This window comes from Esox lucius, chromosome 15 (genome assembly GCF_011004845.1).
Source record: "Esox lucius isolate fEsoLuc1 chromosome 15, fEsoLuc1.pri, whole genome shotgun sequence".
In the NCBI taxonomy this organism is placed as follows: Eukaryota; Metazoa; Chordata; class Actinopteri; order Esociformes; family Esocidae; genus Esox; species Esox lucius.
This window is the reverse complement of record NC_047583.1, coordinates 20,326,020-20,341,923: the sequence shown is the minus strand read 5'-3', so window position 1 is coordinate 20,341,923 and position 15,904 is coordinate 20,326,020. Positions and strand designations below refer to the sequence as shown.

At 40.2% G+C, this 15,904-nt stretch overlaps 1 protein-coding gene across 1 annotated transcript; it reads right to left on the bottom strand.

The window, feature by feature from the left end:
* Nucleotides 1-41: 41 nt before the first annotated feature.
* On the bottom strand, nucleotides 42-14,208 carry smc6 (structural maintenance of chromosomes 6). The gene is made up of 27 exons (XM_034297437.1): nucleotides 14,102-14,208; nucleotides 13,808-13,949; nucleotides 13,596-13,713; nucleotides 13,104-13,209; nucleotides 12,737-12,873; nucleotides 10,982-11,043; nucleotides 10,812-10,892; nucleotides 10,616-10,717; nucleotides 9,922-10,041; nucleotides 9,664-9,759; nucleotides 9,329-9,475; nucleotides 8,942-9,030; nucleotides 8,606-8,776; nucleotides 8,069-8,247; nucleotides 7,641-7,842; nucleotides 4,541-4,655; nucleotides 4,207-4,367; nucleotides 3,831-3,966; nucleotides 3,482-3,562; nucleotides 3,151-3,321; nucleotides 2,703-2,840; nucleotides 2,344-2,489; nucleotides 2,088-2,213; nucleotides 1,676-1,781; nucleotides 1,079-1,231; nucleotides 873-970; nucleotides 42-751 (listed from the first exon to the last, which is right to left on the bottom strand). The coding sequence occupies exons 1-27, from the start codon at nucleotides 14,206-14,208 to the stop codon at nucleotides 673-675; spliced, it is 3,369 nt and encodes a 1,122-aa protein (XP_034153328.1). The 3' UTR covers nucleotides 42-672.
* Nucleotides 14,209-15,904: the final 1,696 nt, after the last annotated feature.

Genomic DNA, 15,904 nt, shown 5'->3' with positions numbered 1-15,904 from the left:
TTTGAATGAATGATAAAAAATGATGCAGTTTCTGAACGTATGTTTTTGGTTGGATTTCATTGTTGTTTTAGGTGAACAATTAACCCTCAAGATATTCTTTAAATATTAGAAGATTCTCTCATTTTTGAAACCTCTGTCTGTTTCATTGAATGTATAACAACTGAAGACAGATGACAAATATGAACGGTTCTGCAAAAATTTGTTACCAAACTTTAATGTAACAATAACAATTTCAACTTAATAAATTAGCAATTCAACTGACTTTTTTTAGTCATTCAAACCATGTAAAACCAAATACAGCAAGATAAATCAATAATATGGCAGGGTAAACAACAAAATGGCCAGTATATAAGAACATACAGTGTATTAAACTGTAAGCAGACTAAGTAAAATATTTACAACCAGTGTACAATACTATTGTACACATACAGTAAGCTAAAAAACACATACTACTGGAAAACAAACATTAATTAAATTTCTCTGTTGCAAAAATGCATAATACTGTATTTCACTGGAAATGTTGATTATTCATCCATCTGCATGGTGCACACCTGTATGGCAGAGAAGTCCCCCAGTCAGTCTCCCAGGATTCACTCAGCCAAAATGTCTCTGGGTCTTTACAGTCACTCATTGTTTCTGATGGCTTTTTAATTAATCACCAATAACACACTCCTACTCTCCTGTCTGCCCTTTCGCTCTCTCTGGATCCTGAAGCTGATGGATCTTGATATGGTCACTTTCTGGCAGATTGCTGAAAGGCAAGTTTGAGAGAAGCACAAACAACATATTTTTAATGTACTGCTTGCAATTAATAACAGCAAGAAATACAGCCTGCTACACATGCACAAGTTCTTCCTACTTATTCCTTCTACCTGGTAGAAAGTGGCGTGATGAAGAAGAACTGACGAAGGTGCTGCCGCTCTGACAGCTCCAGGAGTAGGTCCAAGGAGATACGACGATTGTGCATGTCCTTTTGGGGGTAGAATTTAGACAATGGTAATTATCAATTTTCTTAATTGAACCACCTTTAACTTTGATGATAAACTATGGTGGGTGTGGAAATAAGAATGCATCTCACCATGTAGACATCAAACTCGTCCAGGCACCTGAAGGGGGACTCTGTGATCTCCCACAGGGAGAGGATGAAGCACACTGTGGAGAAGGACCTCTCTCCTCCAGACAGGGAACGCATGTCGCTCATGCCGTCATTCTCTCGGCCTGGCGGCTTAACCTGCAAGCGCCCATGGGGTTACAAAGAGGAGGGTACAGACAGCAGGCCAGCCTGGTTGGGTTCCACACCCATAGCCTGGTTGGGTTTCACACCCATAACTCCACACCCATAGCCTGGTTGGGTTCCACACCCATAGTTCCACACCCATAGCCTGGTTGGGTTCCACACCCATAGTCTGGTTGGGTTTCACACCCAAAGCCTGGTTGGGTTTCACACCCATAGTCTGGTTGGGTTTCACAACCAAAGCCTGGTTGGGTTTCACACCCACAGCCTGGCTGTAGCGCTCTATAGGTTCTAACATGGTGGTTGTCAAGCGTGTCCTGCTGTCTAAATGTTCATGGCTAAATCGAATGTCCTGTAAAAGGCTAAATGAAGCTAAAGTTGATTTGGACGAAGTCCAGATAATTACCTTAAAAAAAAAACATTCATATTGTGCACACCTACCGAGATGGACAGGGTCTCATTGTTGTGATCGAACATCATGGACCCACAGCAGTTCATCTTTATCAGGAAATTATTGAAGTACAACTTGCATCTAACAGAGAGGGACCTATATGCATATAAAACACGAAGAAAAATCATCAAAGAGTGTGGGAATATTCACTGTAGAATACTCTATTCTCAGTTGAGGGCTAAACGGGACAGATTTGGGCTAAAAAGCTTTATCAATGGAGATTATCCATTGAGCTTTTTGGTGCAGGGTTAGGCTTAATCTGTGACTGGGGAAACAGACTAGACATAGGATATTATTATGGGGGTGGGGTTTAAAGCGGTTTAAATAAATGAAAAGAAGTGTCATGAGAATTTTATGAGTGGGATTGTCCTATATGAAATGCTTCAAATGACCAGGAATTACCGGCGCATTATTTTGTAGCGGGTCTGCCGGTCGGACATGATGTTGTCCAGACGATCGATGAACTTCTTTAGATCTCTCACTTGGTTAGATTTGTCCCTGTAGTTAGCCAGGGCCTCTGCATACTCTCTGGTGAGGACACAGAGACACTTAAAAAACATCCTGTACTGCACTGGCCTTAGGAAAGTTATAGAACTAGAATCTTGCATAGTTTAGTGTTAATACATAGCAACACCGTTTATACTGGTGAAGTACCTACCTGACTACCTGCTCGTGGTCCCCATGGCTACTCTCCTGAACGCCAATCTTCTTTCGTAGCCTTGTGATCTCCACATCAATACTCTTGGCACTGCGGTCCACCTTTCTGCGCTCCGGGCTGATCTCTTTGGCTTTGGCCACAAACTCCTGTCAACAGTTAATGAACTACAGATCAGGAATGACGTTTACACTACATTCATTTCACGTTGGTCAATTTGGCCTCATCATTGTTGCTTCTTTGTTTAACATGCAAGATTAGAACAATAAAAAACGGATTAAGAATTTGTTCTAATCTAATGGGAATCAATAGATATTCATAAATGGGTTGGTATGAACTCTGGAAGATGTGTTATTGCATACCGCAACCTCCTCTTCTCTCAGTACCAGGTCAGTTTTCATAGCCTGTATGTTGTCTTGATGATCCTTGAGTTTCTTCTCGAGAATCTTCAGGGTTTTGTCTAGTTTACAGCACTCTACCTCAGCCTTTCCTTGATCCTCCTGGTCAGCCAAGACAAGTTTCATTTATATATACAAAATAATTGCAATTTTATTATGGCCTATTTAACTGTGAATACGTTTTTTGTAATGACTTGGTATCCTGGGTGCCTCAGATAGTAAAAGCAAAGCAGTAGCAAGGTCACAGGTTCTCAAAGATATCCCATACTTCCACAGACATCCTTAATTTGGACACATCGTCCCGGGATGCACCAAATGTACAGAAGGTGCCTTTGGTTAAAAACTAAGTGGCATATATTATTAAGGGTTTTCCTCTTTACATCATCAAGAACTCTGAATCACATCTGTTTACCTTTAGTGGCTCCATCTCTTCAGCCAGCTGTTCTATCCTGTTCCTCACATCTTTATACTGCCCTTCAACGTCTCCTGTCCTCTTCTGATGCTCTTCCAGCTCCTTCTTTGCTTCTTCCATAGTTTTCTTCTCGCAATCAATTCTCTGTTGGTTCTCTTGAGCCACTTCCTCCTGTAGCGTTTAATGAATAAATGATCGATTTGTGTTCAACCATCTAAATTAAATGCACCATTAATCGAACCGACACCAATCGACATTGATCTTCTCCACAAAATAAATATAGCGTCTGTTGGAATTACAGATCAATTAAGTGTTTTTTCTTTTTTTTTACCAAAGTGCTGATGTCATCAGTCTGTTCCTCCTCAACATTCTCCAGCTCGGTCACACTGGCCTTGACCTGATTCACTGTGGCCTGCATTGGAATATACAGTCACACAGTTCAACAGCATTCAAAGTAGAGTTGAAACATGCACAAGAATCGATAGCACCCTGCACTGAGATACCCTTTAGATCTTGTTGATGTACATTGATAGCTTAACAATGCCAAAAGTGTGGTGCAACATTGCATCTGATTTTTGTCTTTTCAAAGTGTAAAATGTTTTATTGTCCCTGTTTAAAACATATGAAAAAAATCAACAACAGCAGTGGCAGACACATTTGGACAGGCGGACAAAAATTACCAGAGTCTTTTTCAGAGTCATGATGGTGCTGTGTAGCTGGGCCTCCATGTGCTGGATGTCCTCAGTGACAGACCTCACATGTTGCTGAAAGCGAGAGAGCTGGGCTTTGTAGTTCTCCAGCTCTGACTCCACCATACTGATGAATGAGAGTAAAAACTACAAATCAATACAATGGTCAAAGGCAGGAATGCAACTTAATTCCCTTTACCTTATGGCTGAAAAATATATAATACATTTGAGGTTAAATAAAATAGATGAACAAATCTTAACTGCTGACACGTTTTACAACAAGCAACTTCAAAAGCTCACTCCATCAACTGTACAAAAATGAGTATTTAACTAAATAACTTCAGCAAATATTGCAGGAGTTACTTGCCGAATTTCTGTCTCCAGATCCCCCCCGAGGTATTTGGCAGTACTGAAATCTGGGGTGTAGTAGCGGTTGGGGTAAACCTGATCTCCTTCCACAGTGAAGGCCTCGCGGCAGTTCCTCGGGGGTCGGCCATGTTGCATCACTTTCCTAGCTGCATGCTTCTCCTGCATTCAGAATAAGGACAGAGAGACAATCTACGCAAAACATCCTAATCAATTCCACAATGGTTGAATCACAAACGCCATAGAGAATTCCCTTTCAATACCGCCTCATTCAACGCACACTACTTCAAACCAGCAAAATGTACAGCTTGAGTGTTATGACGGTAGAGACTAACCTTAATAATGAGAATGGATTCTATTCCTCTCATGTCGATCAGACAGTTGGTGATGACTGGGCTGGCGATGATCAAAGAGTCCAGCACAGATGGGTAGTCAGGGTGATTCACTCCCCTGAAACACAACAAAATACAGAAGCAAATTCATACCAATTAGCTTTTCTGACTTAAAATGTTGACAAACAGAATGGTATGTGCATATGCCACAACTGGCACTATGACTTCAGACACAGCTTTACTCGCAACTCATTTTGGTCAGTAGTAGCTGAAGATGTAGGGCTGTCCAGCAGTCTAAGCTGCTGCCTTTGGTGCACATGTACTGCTGCAGTGTGAGTTCAAATCCATCCCATAGTTCTTTCAAAAGAGGCCTGCTTTATTTTTCCCACCGTCTCAACCAAATAAAGCATAAAAAATGTCTGAAAATATACAGGGCAGTCCATAAGTATTTGGACAGTGACACACGTTTTGGTGTATTAGCTTTGTACTCCAGCAGTCTTCATTTTACAATTAGCTTCACAACTGTCTCTTTTAGGCAAGCTGTCCATGTCGGGTCTAAAATCGAAGCTTTGCATGTGGAGTCAGTTTCTGATGAAGAACAAAGAAGTCTCATCGCAAGTCAACCTTGCCATCATGATAAAGATGTATCAGAATAAATTGATTACAGACAATACTTAAGGTATGCCAAAATCAACTGTTTAATTGATTTCGATTTAATCAATCATTAAGAATAAGAAAGCATTGGCTTTGCCTTAATAATAAAATAACAAAAATTAACTTTCTGACAGATCAGGAACACACTCCAGGAGGTAGGTGTTTATGTGTCAGCCACTTCCATTGGCAGAAGAGTTTAACAGACAAAATTCAGAGTCTGGACTGCAAGGTGCAAAAACACTAGTTAGCCTCGAAACAACATGGTCCAAAAATATCACAAAGCACCTTGCATAGTTTTGAAAAAACCTATGTGAACAAATGAGACAAAGATAAACATGCACCAGAGTGATGGTAAAAGGAGATGGAAAAAAACTGGCATACCAACTTATATGTAAAATAAGGTGGTGAGTAGGTTATTCTGTGGGCATGTATGGCTGCCCCTGGAAACTCACCTGTCTTCATTGATTATTAAACTACTGACTGCAGAATTAGAATGAATTCTAATGTGTACAGAAAGATCTTGTCTGCACAGATCCTACTAAATGCCTCAAAACCTTGCAGTAGAACGATGAACGAAAACATACTAAGGGGTTTTTCAGAGCCAAAAAGTGGAATGTTCAATCACCTTAATCCAACTGAGCCGGTGTTTCCCCTGCTGAAGACAAGACTGAAGTAAAAATGCTCTAAAACAAACAAAAACTGAAGATGGCTGACAGTACCAACCTGGCAGAGCATCACCAGGAAAGATACCCAGCATCTAGTGATGTCTATGGGTTGCAGAGAAAGGATTTGCAGCCAAGTATTTAATATCAATTTGATGTAATACTATGTTAATTTGTCCAATTACTTCTAGTCCCCTAAAATGGGGAGACTATGTATATATACACACTGCTCAAAAAAAATAAGGGAACACGTAATCATCACAGTATAACACAAAGTCAATAAAACTTTAGGAATATCAATCTATCCAGTTAGGAAGCATAAGCGATTGTGAATCAATGACACCTGTTTTGGTGCAAATGAAAGTGACAACAGGTGCGCTGGAGAGGCAACAGCAAGACAACCCCCAAAAGGGAATGGTTTTGCAGGTGGTGGTTACAGACAGTTGCTCTCTCCTTATCCTTCCTGACTGATTCCTCTCTAGTTTCGTGTTTTGCTAGTCACTACTGAACGCACGAGGAGCTTCCTGCAGCCCATTCAGGTTGCACAGGTTGTCCAGCTCCTCTAGGACGGCACATCTATAGTGCCGTCACAAGGTTTGCTGTGTCTCCCAGTAGTCTCAAGAGCATGGAGGAGATACCAGGAGATGGGCCATTACATGAGGAGAGCTGGACGGGGCCGTAAAAGTGCATCAACTCAGCAGCAGTAACGGCATCTGCTCTTTTGTGTGAGGAGGAACAGGAGGAGCACAGCGGGAATCTTACAAAATGACCTCCAGCAGGCTACTGGTCTGCATGTTTCGACCAAACTGTCAGAAACAGACTCCATGAGGGTGGTATGAGGGCCCAACCCAGCACCATGCAGCTTGATTTGCATTCGCCAGAGAACAACAGAATTGGCAGGTCTGCCACTGGTGCCTCGTGCTCTTCACAGTTGAGAGCAGGTTCACACTCAGCACATGTGACAGACGTGAAAAAGACTGGAGACGCCATGGTGAACGTTATGCTGCCTGCAACATCATCCAGCATGACTGCTTTGGCAGTGGGTCAGTGATGGTCTGGGGAGGCATATCCCTGGAGGGTCACATAGACATCCACGTGCTAGCCAACGGTACCCTGACTGCTGTTAGGTATCGGGATGAAATCCTCAGACCCATCGACAGACCTTACGCTAGTGCACTGGGCTCCTCCTGGTGCAGGACAATGCCCAGCCTCATGTGGCCAGTGTGTGTAGGCAGTCCCTGGATGACAAAGCCATTGATGCCATTGACTGGCTCTAATGTTCCCAAGCCCTGAATCCAATTGAGGACTGGAAGGAGATCCCCCAGGACACCATCCGCCCTCTCACCATGAGCATACCCAGACGTTGTCGGGAGTGCATACAGGCATGTGGGGGACATACACACTACTGAGTCACATTATGAGTTAGAACAGCCGGTGATTTCAATTGTTTACTTTGATTTGTGTCTGAATCCAATAGAATAGAAAAGTAACTACCATTATTCAACTATATATTTATTTTAACTGGTGTGCATCCCAAATGGCACCCTATATCCTAGATAGTACACTATTTACAGTGCCGTCCAAAGTATTGGTACCCTATAAACTACAGAGTACACTATTTACAGTGCATGCCACAAATATTGGCACCCTTAAAAAGTTCTTGCAAATAAGGCTATGAAAAAAATATCACTGATTTTCTTAATTAAGAATTAGGCCTAGGTCAAACGTAGTCAACAACTGTATGTTGGGAATATGTTGCCATTTCTGATGGAGACGATGCGTCGTACCGCCCTTGGACCTTGTAGACAGTGTTTGAGAAGGCACTGACGATGATCTGGGGCCGGTTGCCTTTAGAGAAGTAGTGTGACATCAACTCCTGTAGGACAGCCTCATCCTTATAGTTATCACAGCAGAAGGTCTTCATGAAGCTTCTCAAGCAGCTCTCCACTGCTACAGCAAGTGTAGGGTCCTTCAGGTTTATACATGCACCTGAGGGAGAAACGATGGATGTATGGGTGGGTGGAAGAGTTGAGGAATGGATGGATGAGAAAAATGCAAACAACCATTCAACTAGATTTGTAATTAACCTGGGACACAACCTATCCATTGGGGTAGTCCTTGTAAAGACTTAAGAACTTATTTATAATTGTCTATAACACATGTATTTCGGTCAGAGCAAAATGTGATCGGTTACGGTAACCAAAAACACACTGACCTATGGGGCCAATAGGTTTCTTAATAAAGCGTCCTTGGATGTGAGCCTTGTATATGGTGTCGAGCAGGTCAGGCATGTTATCTCCAAAACGCTTCAGTTTGTTGGATCTACTGGCCAGGAGCTGGTTCTTCCTCTTCAGTTTAGCCTCCATCGACACCTGGATATTCTTCTCTTCCAACCTAGATCAATAAATCAAAACATGAGCATTCCATGCTCATCAAAACATACAACACAGCGTTCCATGCATTTTTGAGTACTAATACCATGGAATAATGTGAGCACATCTGCCATGCACTGAGGCCTAGACGCTCTACCCCACTCACATCCAACACTACACTTCTTCACACTGTGCGATGATGTTGAAAACTGCCAAATGTTATTAGGTATTAGTTGAAGAACTCGTTTTAATACTGTTGAAAAAGTATACTGTGATATGCTTCTATAACTATGTTTTATAACAATCTGAGCTGTATGACAAGATCAGCCACACATCCTTGGATAAGAGAAAGACACTGATTTTGAATCATTTTCCTTTACCTTAGCTTGTCCAGCTCCTCCTTCCCTTTAAACAAAGCCTGTTGCTTGTCCTTGATCTCCTGATTTAGAGTTCTGCACTCCTCCTCATGCTTCTCCAGCTGCGTCCTCAGACTGGAGATTTTCTGCAGTCTCTTTGAGTGCTCTGCCTCGGCCGCCTGATTCTGACGTCCACTGCAGGTTTACGTCAAAGATAATTTCAGTTGTGAAAGTATGTAAAGAAATCCACCTGACTGTAGGGACTGAATTTGTAACTACATTGGAAACGCTCAATCAGCAGGTCCTCTAAATATTGACTGAAGTTCAAAGCACAACATCCACAAAAACCTAATCACTCACAGATTTTTCACTTTGTTAATTCTCTCTTGAAGAAGACACTGTTCCTTCTCAGACTGCTTCAGTTTGTTCAGAGCACGGAAGTAAACCACCTAGAGTACAAAACAGATCCATTCACTTTGCTGGTGTGTTTAAAATAATTGGTAAGTAAGATATTCAAAAATGCAAATGGGAATTTAAGGGTGCACCCATTGTCAGATATAAGCAACATGTGTGACTGTCACCAACTGTCTGGACAGATTTGTGTGAATCCCAAACCAGATCTTTTCCCTATGAAGGGCACCACATATCAACAGAACCCTAATACTACATACAGGAATAGCATGGCATTTAGAAACTTTGCCTATGTTAATTGACTGAAATAGGAGTGGCCCCAACCCAGCATCTTACCTCCTGTTCCTTCTGGGCTTTAATCTTGGCCTTCACTTCCTCCTTTATCTTTAGACAGTCTTCTGATAAGGTCTCCTCCTCCTCCCTCCGACTTTCAAGCCTGCTCTGCATGTCCTGTAATTTCTCTTCAGCCACTGACACTTTATTCTTGGGGGAAAATAGAGGAACACTTTAAATATATACACTGAACAAAAATAAAACCCCAACATGAAAGGTTGTGTTTACATTTTTGTTCAGTGTAGGTAGGACTTCTAAGAAGATCCTAACAGCATCACTTTCTCATCACAATAATAGCATATATGGTATATATGGTTTATAACACAATTCACGAATACCTGACAGAGTTGAAGGTTGTCTTCATGTTTGTGATTACTCTCCTCAGCATCGATTTGCTCTTGTAGCTGTTGAACAATACACTCTTTTTCTCTCACCTAAAAGAGATCAGGTGAAAAAAAAATAGATTTAATTCTACTTTCTTAGATCTTAGGAGGTCAAAAGGTATTAGATCTTAGAAAATAAGTAACGTCAAGGGTACAGTATTTCTAAAAGCCCCGACTTAATAAACTGGTGAATACAATCTAAAAGGAACCCACCAAGCACCACGCCATCATTTTCTTCAGATCCTCCAGAGTCTTCTTCATGTTACCAACAGATGACAAATTTTCATACCTCTCCTTCTTCTGTAAAAACTCCTGCTTAAGATCTTTTAGACACTGAAAGCAAATGATAAACCACGGTTAATCCTATGTGCTATCCTACTGAATATGAAACTTGTAAAAAGTTACTACGCTATGATTACAGTAGATATCAAAGGCATACACTCCTTATTGAAAACTGAGCCTATTTTGTATGTAAAGGCTGAAATTAGGATATAGAATTTTTCATCATAAATCCAACCTTGTAAGCAACAGTATTTAACTGAAAAACAAATGGTATACATATATCATGGAACACTGTGAAGATCAAATGGTACCACTATGGTACCACTATGACAACATGGTGGTGGCAGCATCATGCTAAGGGCTGTTTTTATTTAGCTGGGACAGGTGTCTCTGGTCAAGACAGAGGGGACAATGAATAGCTCTAAATTTCCAGATAATTTGGTGTGTATCCTGCTGGTCTGATGTGTTGATTTCATCCTTTAAATAAACAAAAACCGCATTTTCAACAATAGTGAAGAGCCATTTTACATCCACTGTATGTAGTGTAATATCAAATTTGTTCCAGTTAAAGTGTAACTTCAAATCTAATACACTTATTGAAAACCTTCCCATTGGACAGCACTACCTCTTCTTGTAGCTCAACCTGTTCTCTAGTAACTGCTTTAGTCTGCTTTATATGAATGTAGTCTCTCTTCATCTGCTCCAATAGAGTCGCTTTCATGAAGAACTAGATGAGTAGAATAGAGCACAATAAATTTAATACATTTTCCACAGTAACTTTGGCTGTGCATGCATTAATGGACACAAGACTACAGCTTTACCTTATACTTATCTGCCTCGCTTTTGGAATGCAGAAATTGCTTACTCATTTCTTGATTAAGAATTGAGACTGGGTTATCCACCTGTCATTAAAAATGAAAAGTAAAAGAAGTATTTCATGTACGGACATTAATAGAAGTAAAATAATTTCAAATGAAGACTGAGAAAATACCTGGATGTTGAAGTGATCTAAAATTGAAGTTAACTCCTCTTTTTTATTCGAAACTAAGTGCCCTAGAATAGAGGTTCAATGTCATTAAAAATTTAAAAGATTAACAGGACACCATACTGACAGAACTGATTGGTCTGGACATAAACTATTACCTGATAGGGCATTTTTTTATTGACACTTGGTAAACAGGTACATACTGTATATGGAAAGTGATTCTGACTTGGTACTTCATTGTAAATTACATCAGTATGTTTGTAGTGCTGTTTACATTCAGTAGCCTGTACATTAGATTCATCACCCTGTTCACTCAAATGAATCATTCCTAGAGTGAGTCTGGTGGTTGCAATATAAAGCGGGCACACAGGCACTGAATCATTCAATTACTGTTTTGATTGATAAAATTATATTGGTGTGCATTACTGAATTTTGGAATGCACAACTTGTCTGCCCTTGTCCTGGATTGGTTATAGCAGGATACGACCAGACTGGGTACCACTAACTTCAGCTGAAACCAAGGAGCGTCTCCAACGGGGACACAATCACCAAGACTACAAAAATGGTGTGGAAAAACATAACCTGGTCTGGCTAATTGTTCAGTTGCATCATGAGGATGGCAGAGTCAGAATTTGGCATAAGAAGCATAAGTCCTTGGACCCATCCTACCTTTGGTAAAGGCTGGTAGCGATGGTATATTGGTTTGAGGAAGATTTTACGGGAGCACATTCAGTCTTGACACCAATTGAGCTTTTTAAGAATGACACAGGGTATCTGTAGATAGTTGCTGACCCAGTGCTTCCCGTTATGGCTAAAGTTTACCGTTTGTCACATGGATTCTTCCAGCAAAATATATCGCCGTATCACAAAGCATATACGGTTTCAGAATGGTTCAGGGAACATGACTGCAGATTCAGTTTACTTGAGTTGTCCCCACACCTCAATTCTAAGGAATATCTTTGGAATGATACAGAACAGGCTGTTTTATGGATCACTGTGTGTGTGAGTACAAATATATTTGAAATAACATCATTTCACACGTAAATAAGACTATTCTCCCCGATAAAATATGAATACAAAATCATACGTTTAGCGGATACTGCTGGCCAGAAAAAAAAGCTAGCTGAAGGATGCAAACAAGGTTCTCCCCAACATAAAAAAACAATCTGTTTTACTTAGAGAACTAGCAAGGTGTCATGCCATCATGTAAATACTCCTAATTTGTAAGACAGTTTTTGTTGTTGACATGTTTAGACCTGGTCCATTCAAGCAATGCACAAGTAACTATGATGCCGATTGCTTGGGCTAGTTGATTCGTTTATTATCTATATACCAACACATTTTCAATGTTCAAATGTTTTAATAGAACAGGTGAATATATAGATGAATCAAAATCATTGCAAAGAAACAGAAAACTTCAGTTGCTGGTCGGTGTTTCCAGGATAGTTCTGCTAATCTGTTTCATATTTCAAGCATCAAATAGTGCTACTAAACATAGCAAATCCGTTCCCCCGAAGAATTTGAGATATTCTGGAAGCAAAGCTGGATCCAAACCGGCTCTAGACACACCTTGATGTACCTAATAAAATGGTTACTGTCTCTACATAATCCATCAACAAATCAAACGAAAAGCATATGATCAGAGAATAATCATGTAATGAATATTGGGGAGAAAAATGAAACAAAATAATATTTCATGAACTAAGTGGCTTTAAAACACCTTCCCTTCCTGCCACAGGACCCCGTGCTGACCTCGCTTACCTGACTTGCTCTTTAACCTACACGTCCGAACACCATCACAAGAAATCCTCTGTTCAATACAAATGCTGTCCCCATAGACATCCCCTTTATATGCGTCTGGCCCTCTGTTCCGCAGTTTCACGGTCACATCTGCTGTGCTGGATACAAGTAGAACCACATGGACTTTGCATTGGTTGTAATTTAGGAAAGGCTGTTTAAGGCGACTTCAGCGAAATAGCAACAGTAGACAAACTAGGTAACAATCACATGTCAGATCTTACAAAACCTTCCTTGTACCGATCAACAAAATCAGTGGTGACTTGAATTCACAATGTCCACTGAAACAAAGAGATATGGAATGGTAGTCTATATAAATACAAGAACTTACCTTTCACCATTTTTCACAAAACCCCTCAAAGATACTCCTCTGTTAGTAATGGTAGCCTTTCCACCAAGACCCACTATTAGAGCAGTGAGGATGGCACTTTTCCCACCTAGAAGAGAAATTGGATGGAAAAAAATGAACAGGGCATAGGGGAAACTATATTTAATTGCGTGTTAAACTGTTATGATGAAAAGGTAGATACTGTACTGTACAGTTAATCAATAAAGCAAAAAGGAGTGCTGTATATATCACATCTAATGGTTGTTCTTATACATGACACAAGGGGGATTTCACACCCTTTGACCAAAAACACTGCTTATATCTATAATAAACTGGTTACTGACTAAATCAGAAAAGTAAAAAATAAGAGGCATACTTAAAGATATACAATCTGATATACCTTGGCTTCCACACAGTTTATAACAAGACATACACAACATGTTGGTAAGGCATATGGACAATAAAAAGTAACAGATTAAAATGTATCTTTCTTACTTCCATTGCTGCCAACAATGAAGTTCACATTTGGCCCAAACTGGAAAGGACCAAGTGAATGATGACACATGAAGTTCTTTATGGTTATGCTTTCAATGACTCCAATATCTCCCAAACCCTAAAATAAATGTAAGGACAAAAACAGAAGGAAATGTTTAGCAGTTACAAATCAATCAATCAATGAATCAATCAATCAATAATGAGGAACTGACTGAGGGAGAGGTGAAGTGGTCCTTAAACAATGTTCCGTTATCCTCTCTGCCATCTTCTTCTGTAACTGCTTCCAATCTGCTTTTCTTTGTTAATTTTGTATCGCTCAAAACTTGCTTTTTCTCTTCATAGTAACATCTGAATCTGTTGAAATAAACAAAAATAAATCTGCATAAAGGATAGCAATTGCATGGGTACAGAGAATCAAACTAATGGCCCAAATATACTTCCCACTAGGTACGTGTACGCATACGCAGGATGGCTGCCACACGTATCCTGTGTGCTTTTGGTCCAACCTTTGTGCCCATCTCCCTAAGGTCTCGATATACTCCAGTTTCGGAGGTGTACGCTGCGCATACGCTACGCAAGCGGCATTGCTAACACACTCCACTGGGTACTTCATGTCTAAACAAATATTTAAAAGCTATGTCCACAATGAGGCAGTCCGCGACAAACCATTTTCTACCTGCCTGGAAATACGTTGACAACTGCCGATTTATTAGAACCACAATGAACATGGCGTCAGAGGAGGGGGTATTGTTATTAATGTAGGTCTTGAGAAAACGACGTCTTCGAAGATGGTGCATTTAGACCATTGAACGTATTCATCGTTTTTTTTATTTTTTATTATTTTATATGATTGGGACAATGCATGTTAATGAACAAGACATGGAGTACATGCATGTAAACATTATAGCCAAGGGCTAATTTCCATCCGTAGTCCCACGGGCTAGGATCACACAGCTCACAAAAACATTGCAAAGTAAAATTTACATCTGCAGTCAATTCATAAATTAGCTAAATCCTATATACAATATTCACACAAGACTACATTCAACTTCACAGACACTCATCCATATACACATTACAAAGTAAAACAATTTAAAGAAGGATAAAACATACATACTAATGTGTGCAACTTTGATTTGCCCATAGCCATTTCTTCAACTGGACTTTAAACGAGCTATATGTAGTACATTCTCTTAATGTTAGAGGAAGACTATTCCACAGGTTCCCACTCCGGACAGACAGGACCGTCTGACCGAAGGTGGTGCACCTGTGAGGTATTAGCAAGTCTCCTCTGGTAGAGGCTTGCGTGGTCCTCTGAGAATTATCTTTAGATTTAATAAAGTCCTTCAGAGGTGGTGGAGCGAGGGAGTGAAGTACCTTGTATATCAGACAGGGCATTTTCAAATTAATCATATTATGAAAATCCAATAATCTATGTTTTTTTAGAACTTGACAGTGGTGGTGGGATAGCGGTTTTTTATCTAATGTTTTAATGCCTTTTTATATAGACTTTCTATTGTTTTAAGTGTTGTGCGGCAAGCAAGAGACCAGGTATTCAAACAGTAATCAAAATGAGAAATAATAATCGAATAAAAATGTTTTAGCAGCACCCATAGTTAAATTATTTCGAATGTGCCAAAAATTTTGAAGATTTTTGCTACTTTTTTTACATGACTTTTGAAGCAGAGGGTTGAATCTAAGACTACCCCAAGATATTCACAATTCTGAGACCAGGTGAAGTTCCTCGCCATTCAGGAAGACATTTGATCTGCTTACTTAGACATGGCGTTTTGAGAAGTACATGCACACAGTTTTTCTTGTGTACTACTACTTCGATGTTTCCGTCTCGCACAACCTCAGAAGATCACGTGCAGTGAATGGTGAATATAACTTTTTACGTCTGTTTCGGAGCAACAGAGGGAAAATATTTCAATACACACACTTAAGTGGAACCGAAATTAGGTACTGAAATGTGCCTTCTTATTCGGTCTGGTAGATCCTGGTCGTATATGAACCGGTTCCATATTGGCATTTTTGTCTGTATCAATTAAGAAATTAGTACAAATATCAGACTTATCTTGCTTTATGTTTGTAAAATAAAAACCCGCTTTAATCTTTTTTTCTAATTCATCTGATTACTCCATCCTTGTTGTTAGCTAGCTAAATCCCGGGACCCGCGGTATATTTTTTTGACCGCCCAATCCCACCCGCAAAGTTCAAACCACCCGCTCCCGCCAGATTTGTGTTGGATCCCGGGCGATCACAATGCAATCCTCTATTCCGCACCTTATGCATGTCTCGCTGCAGAT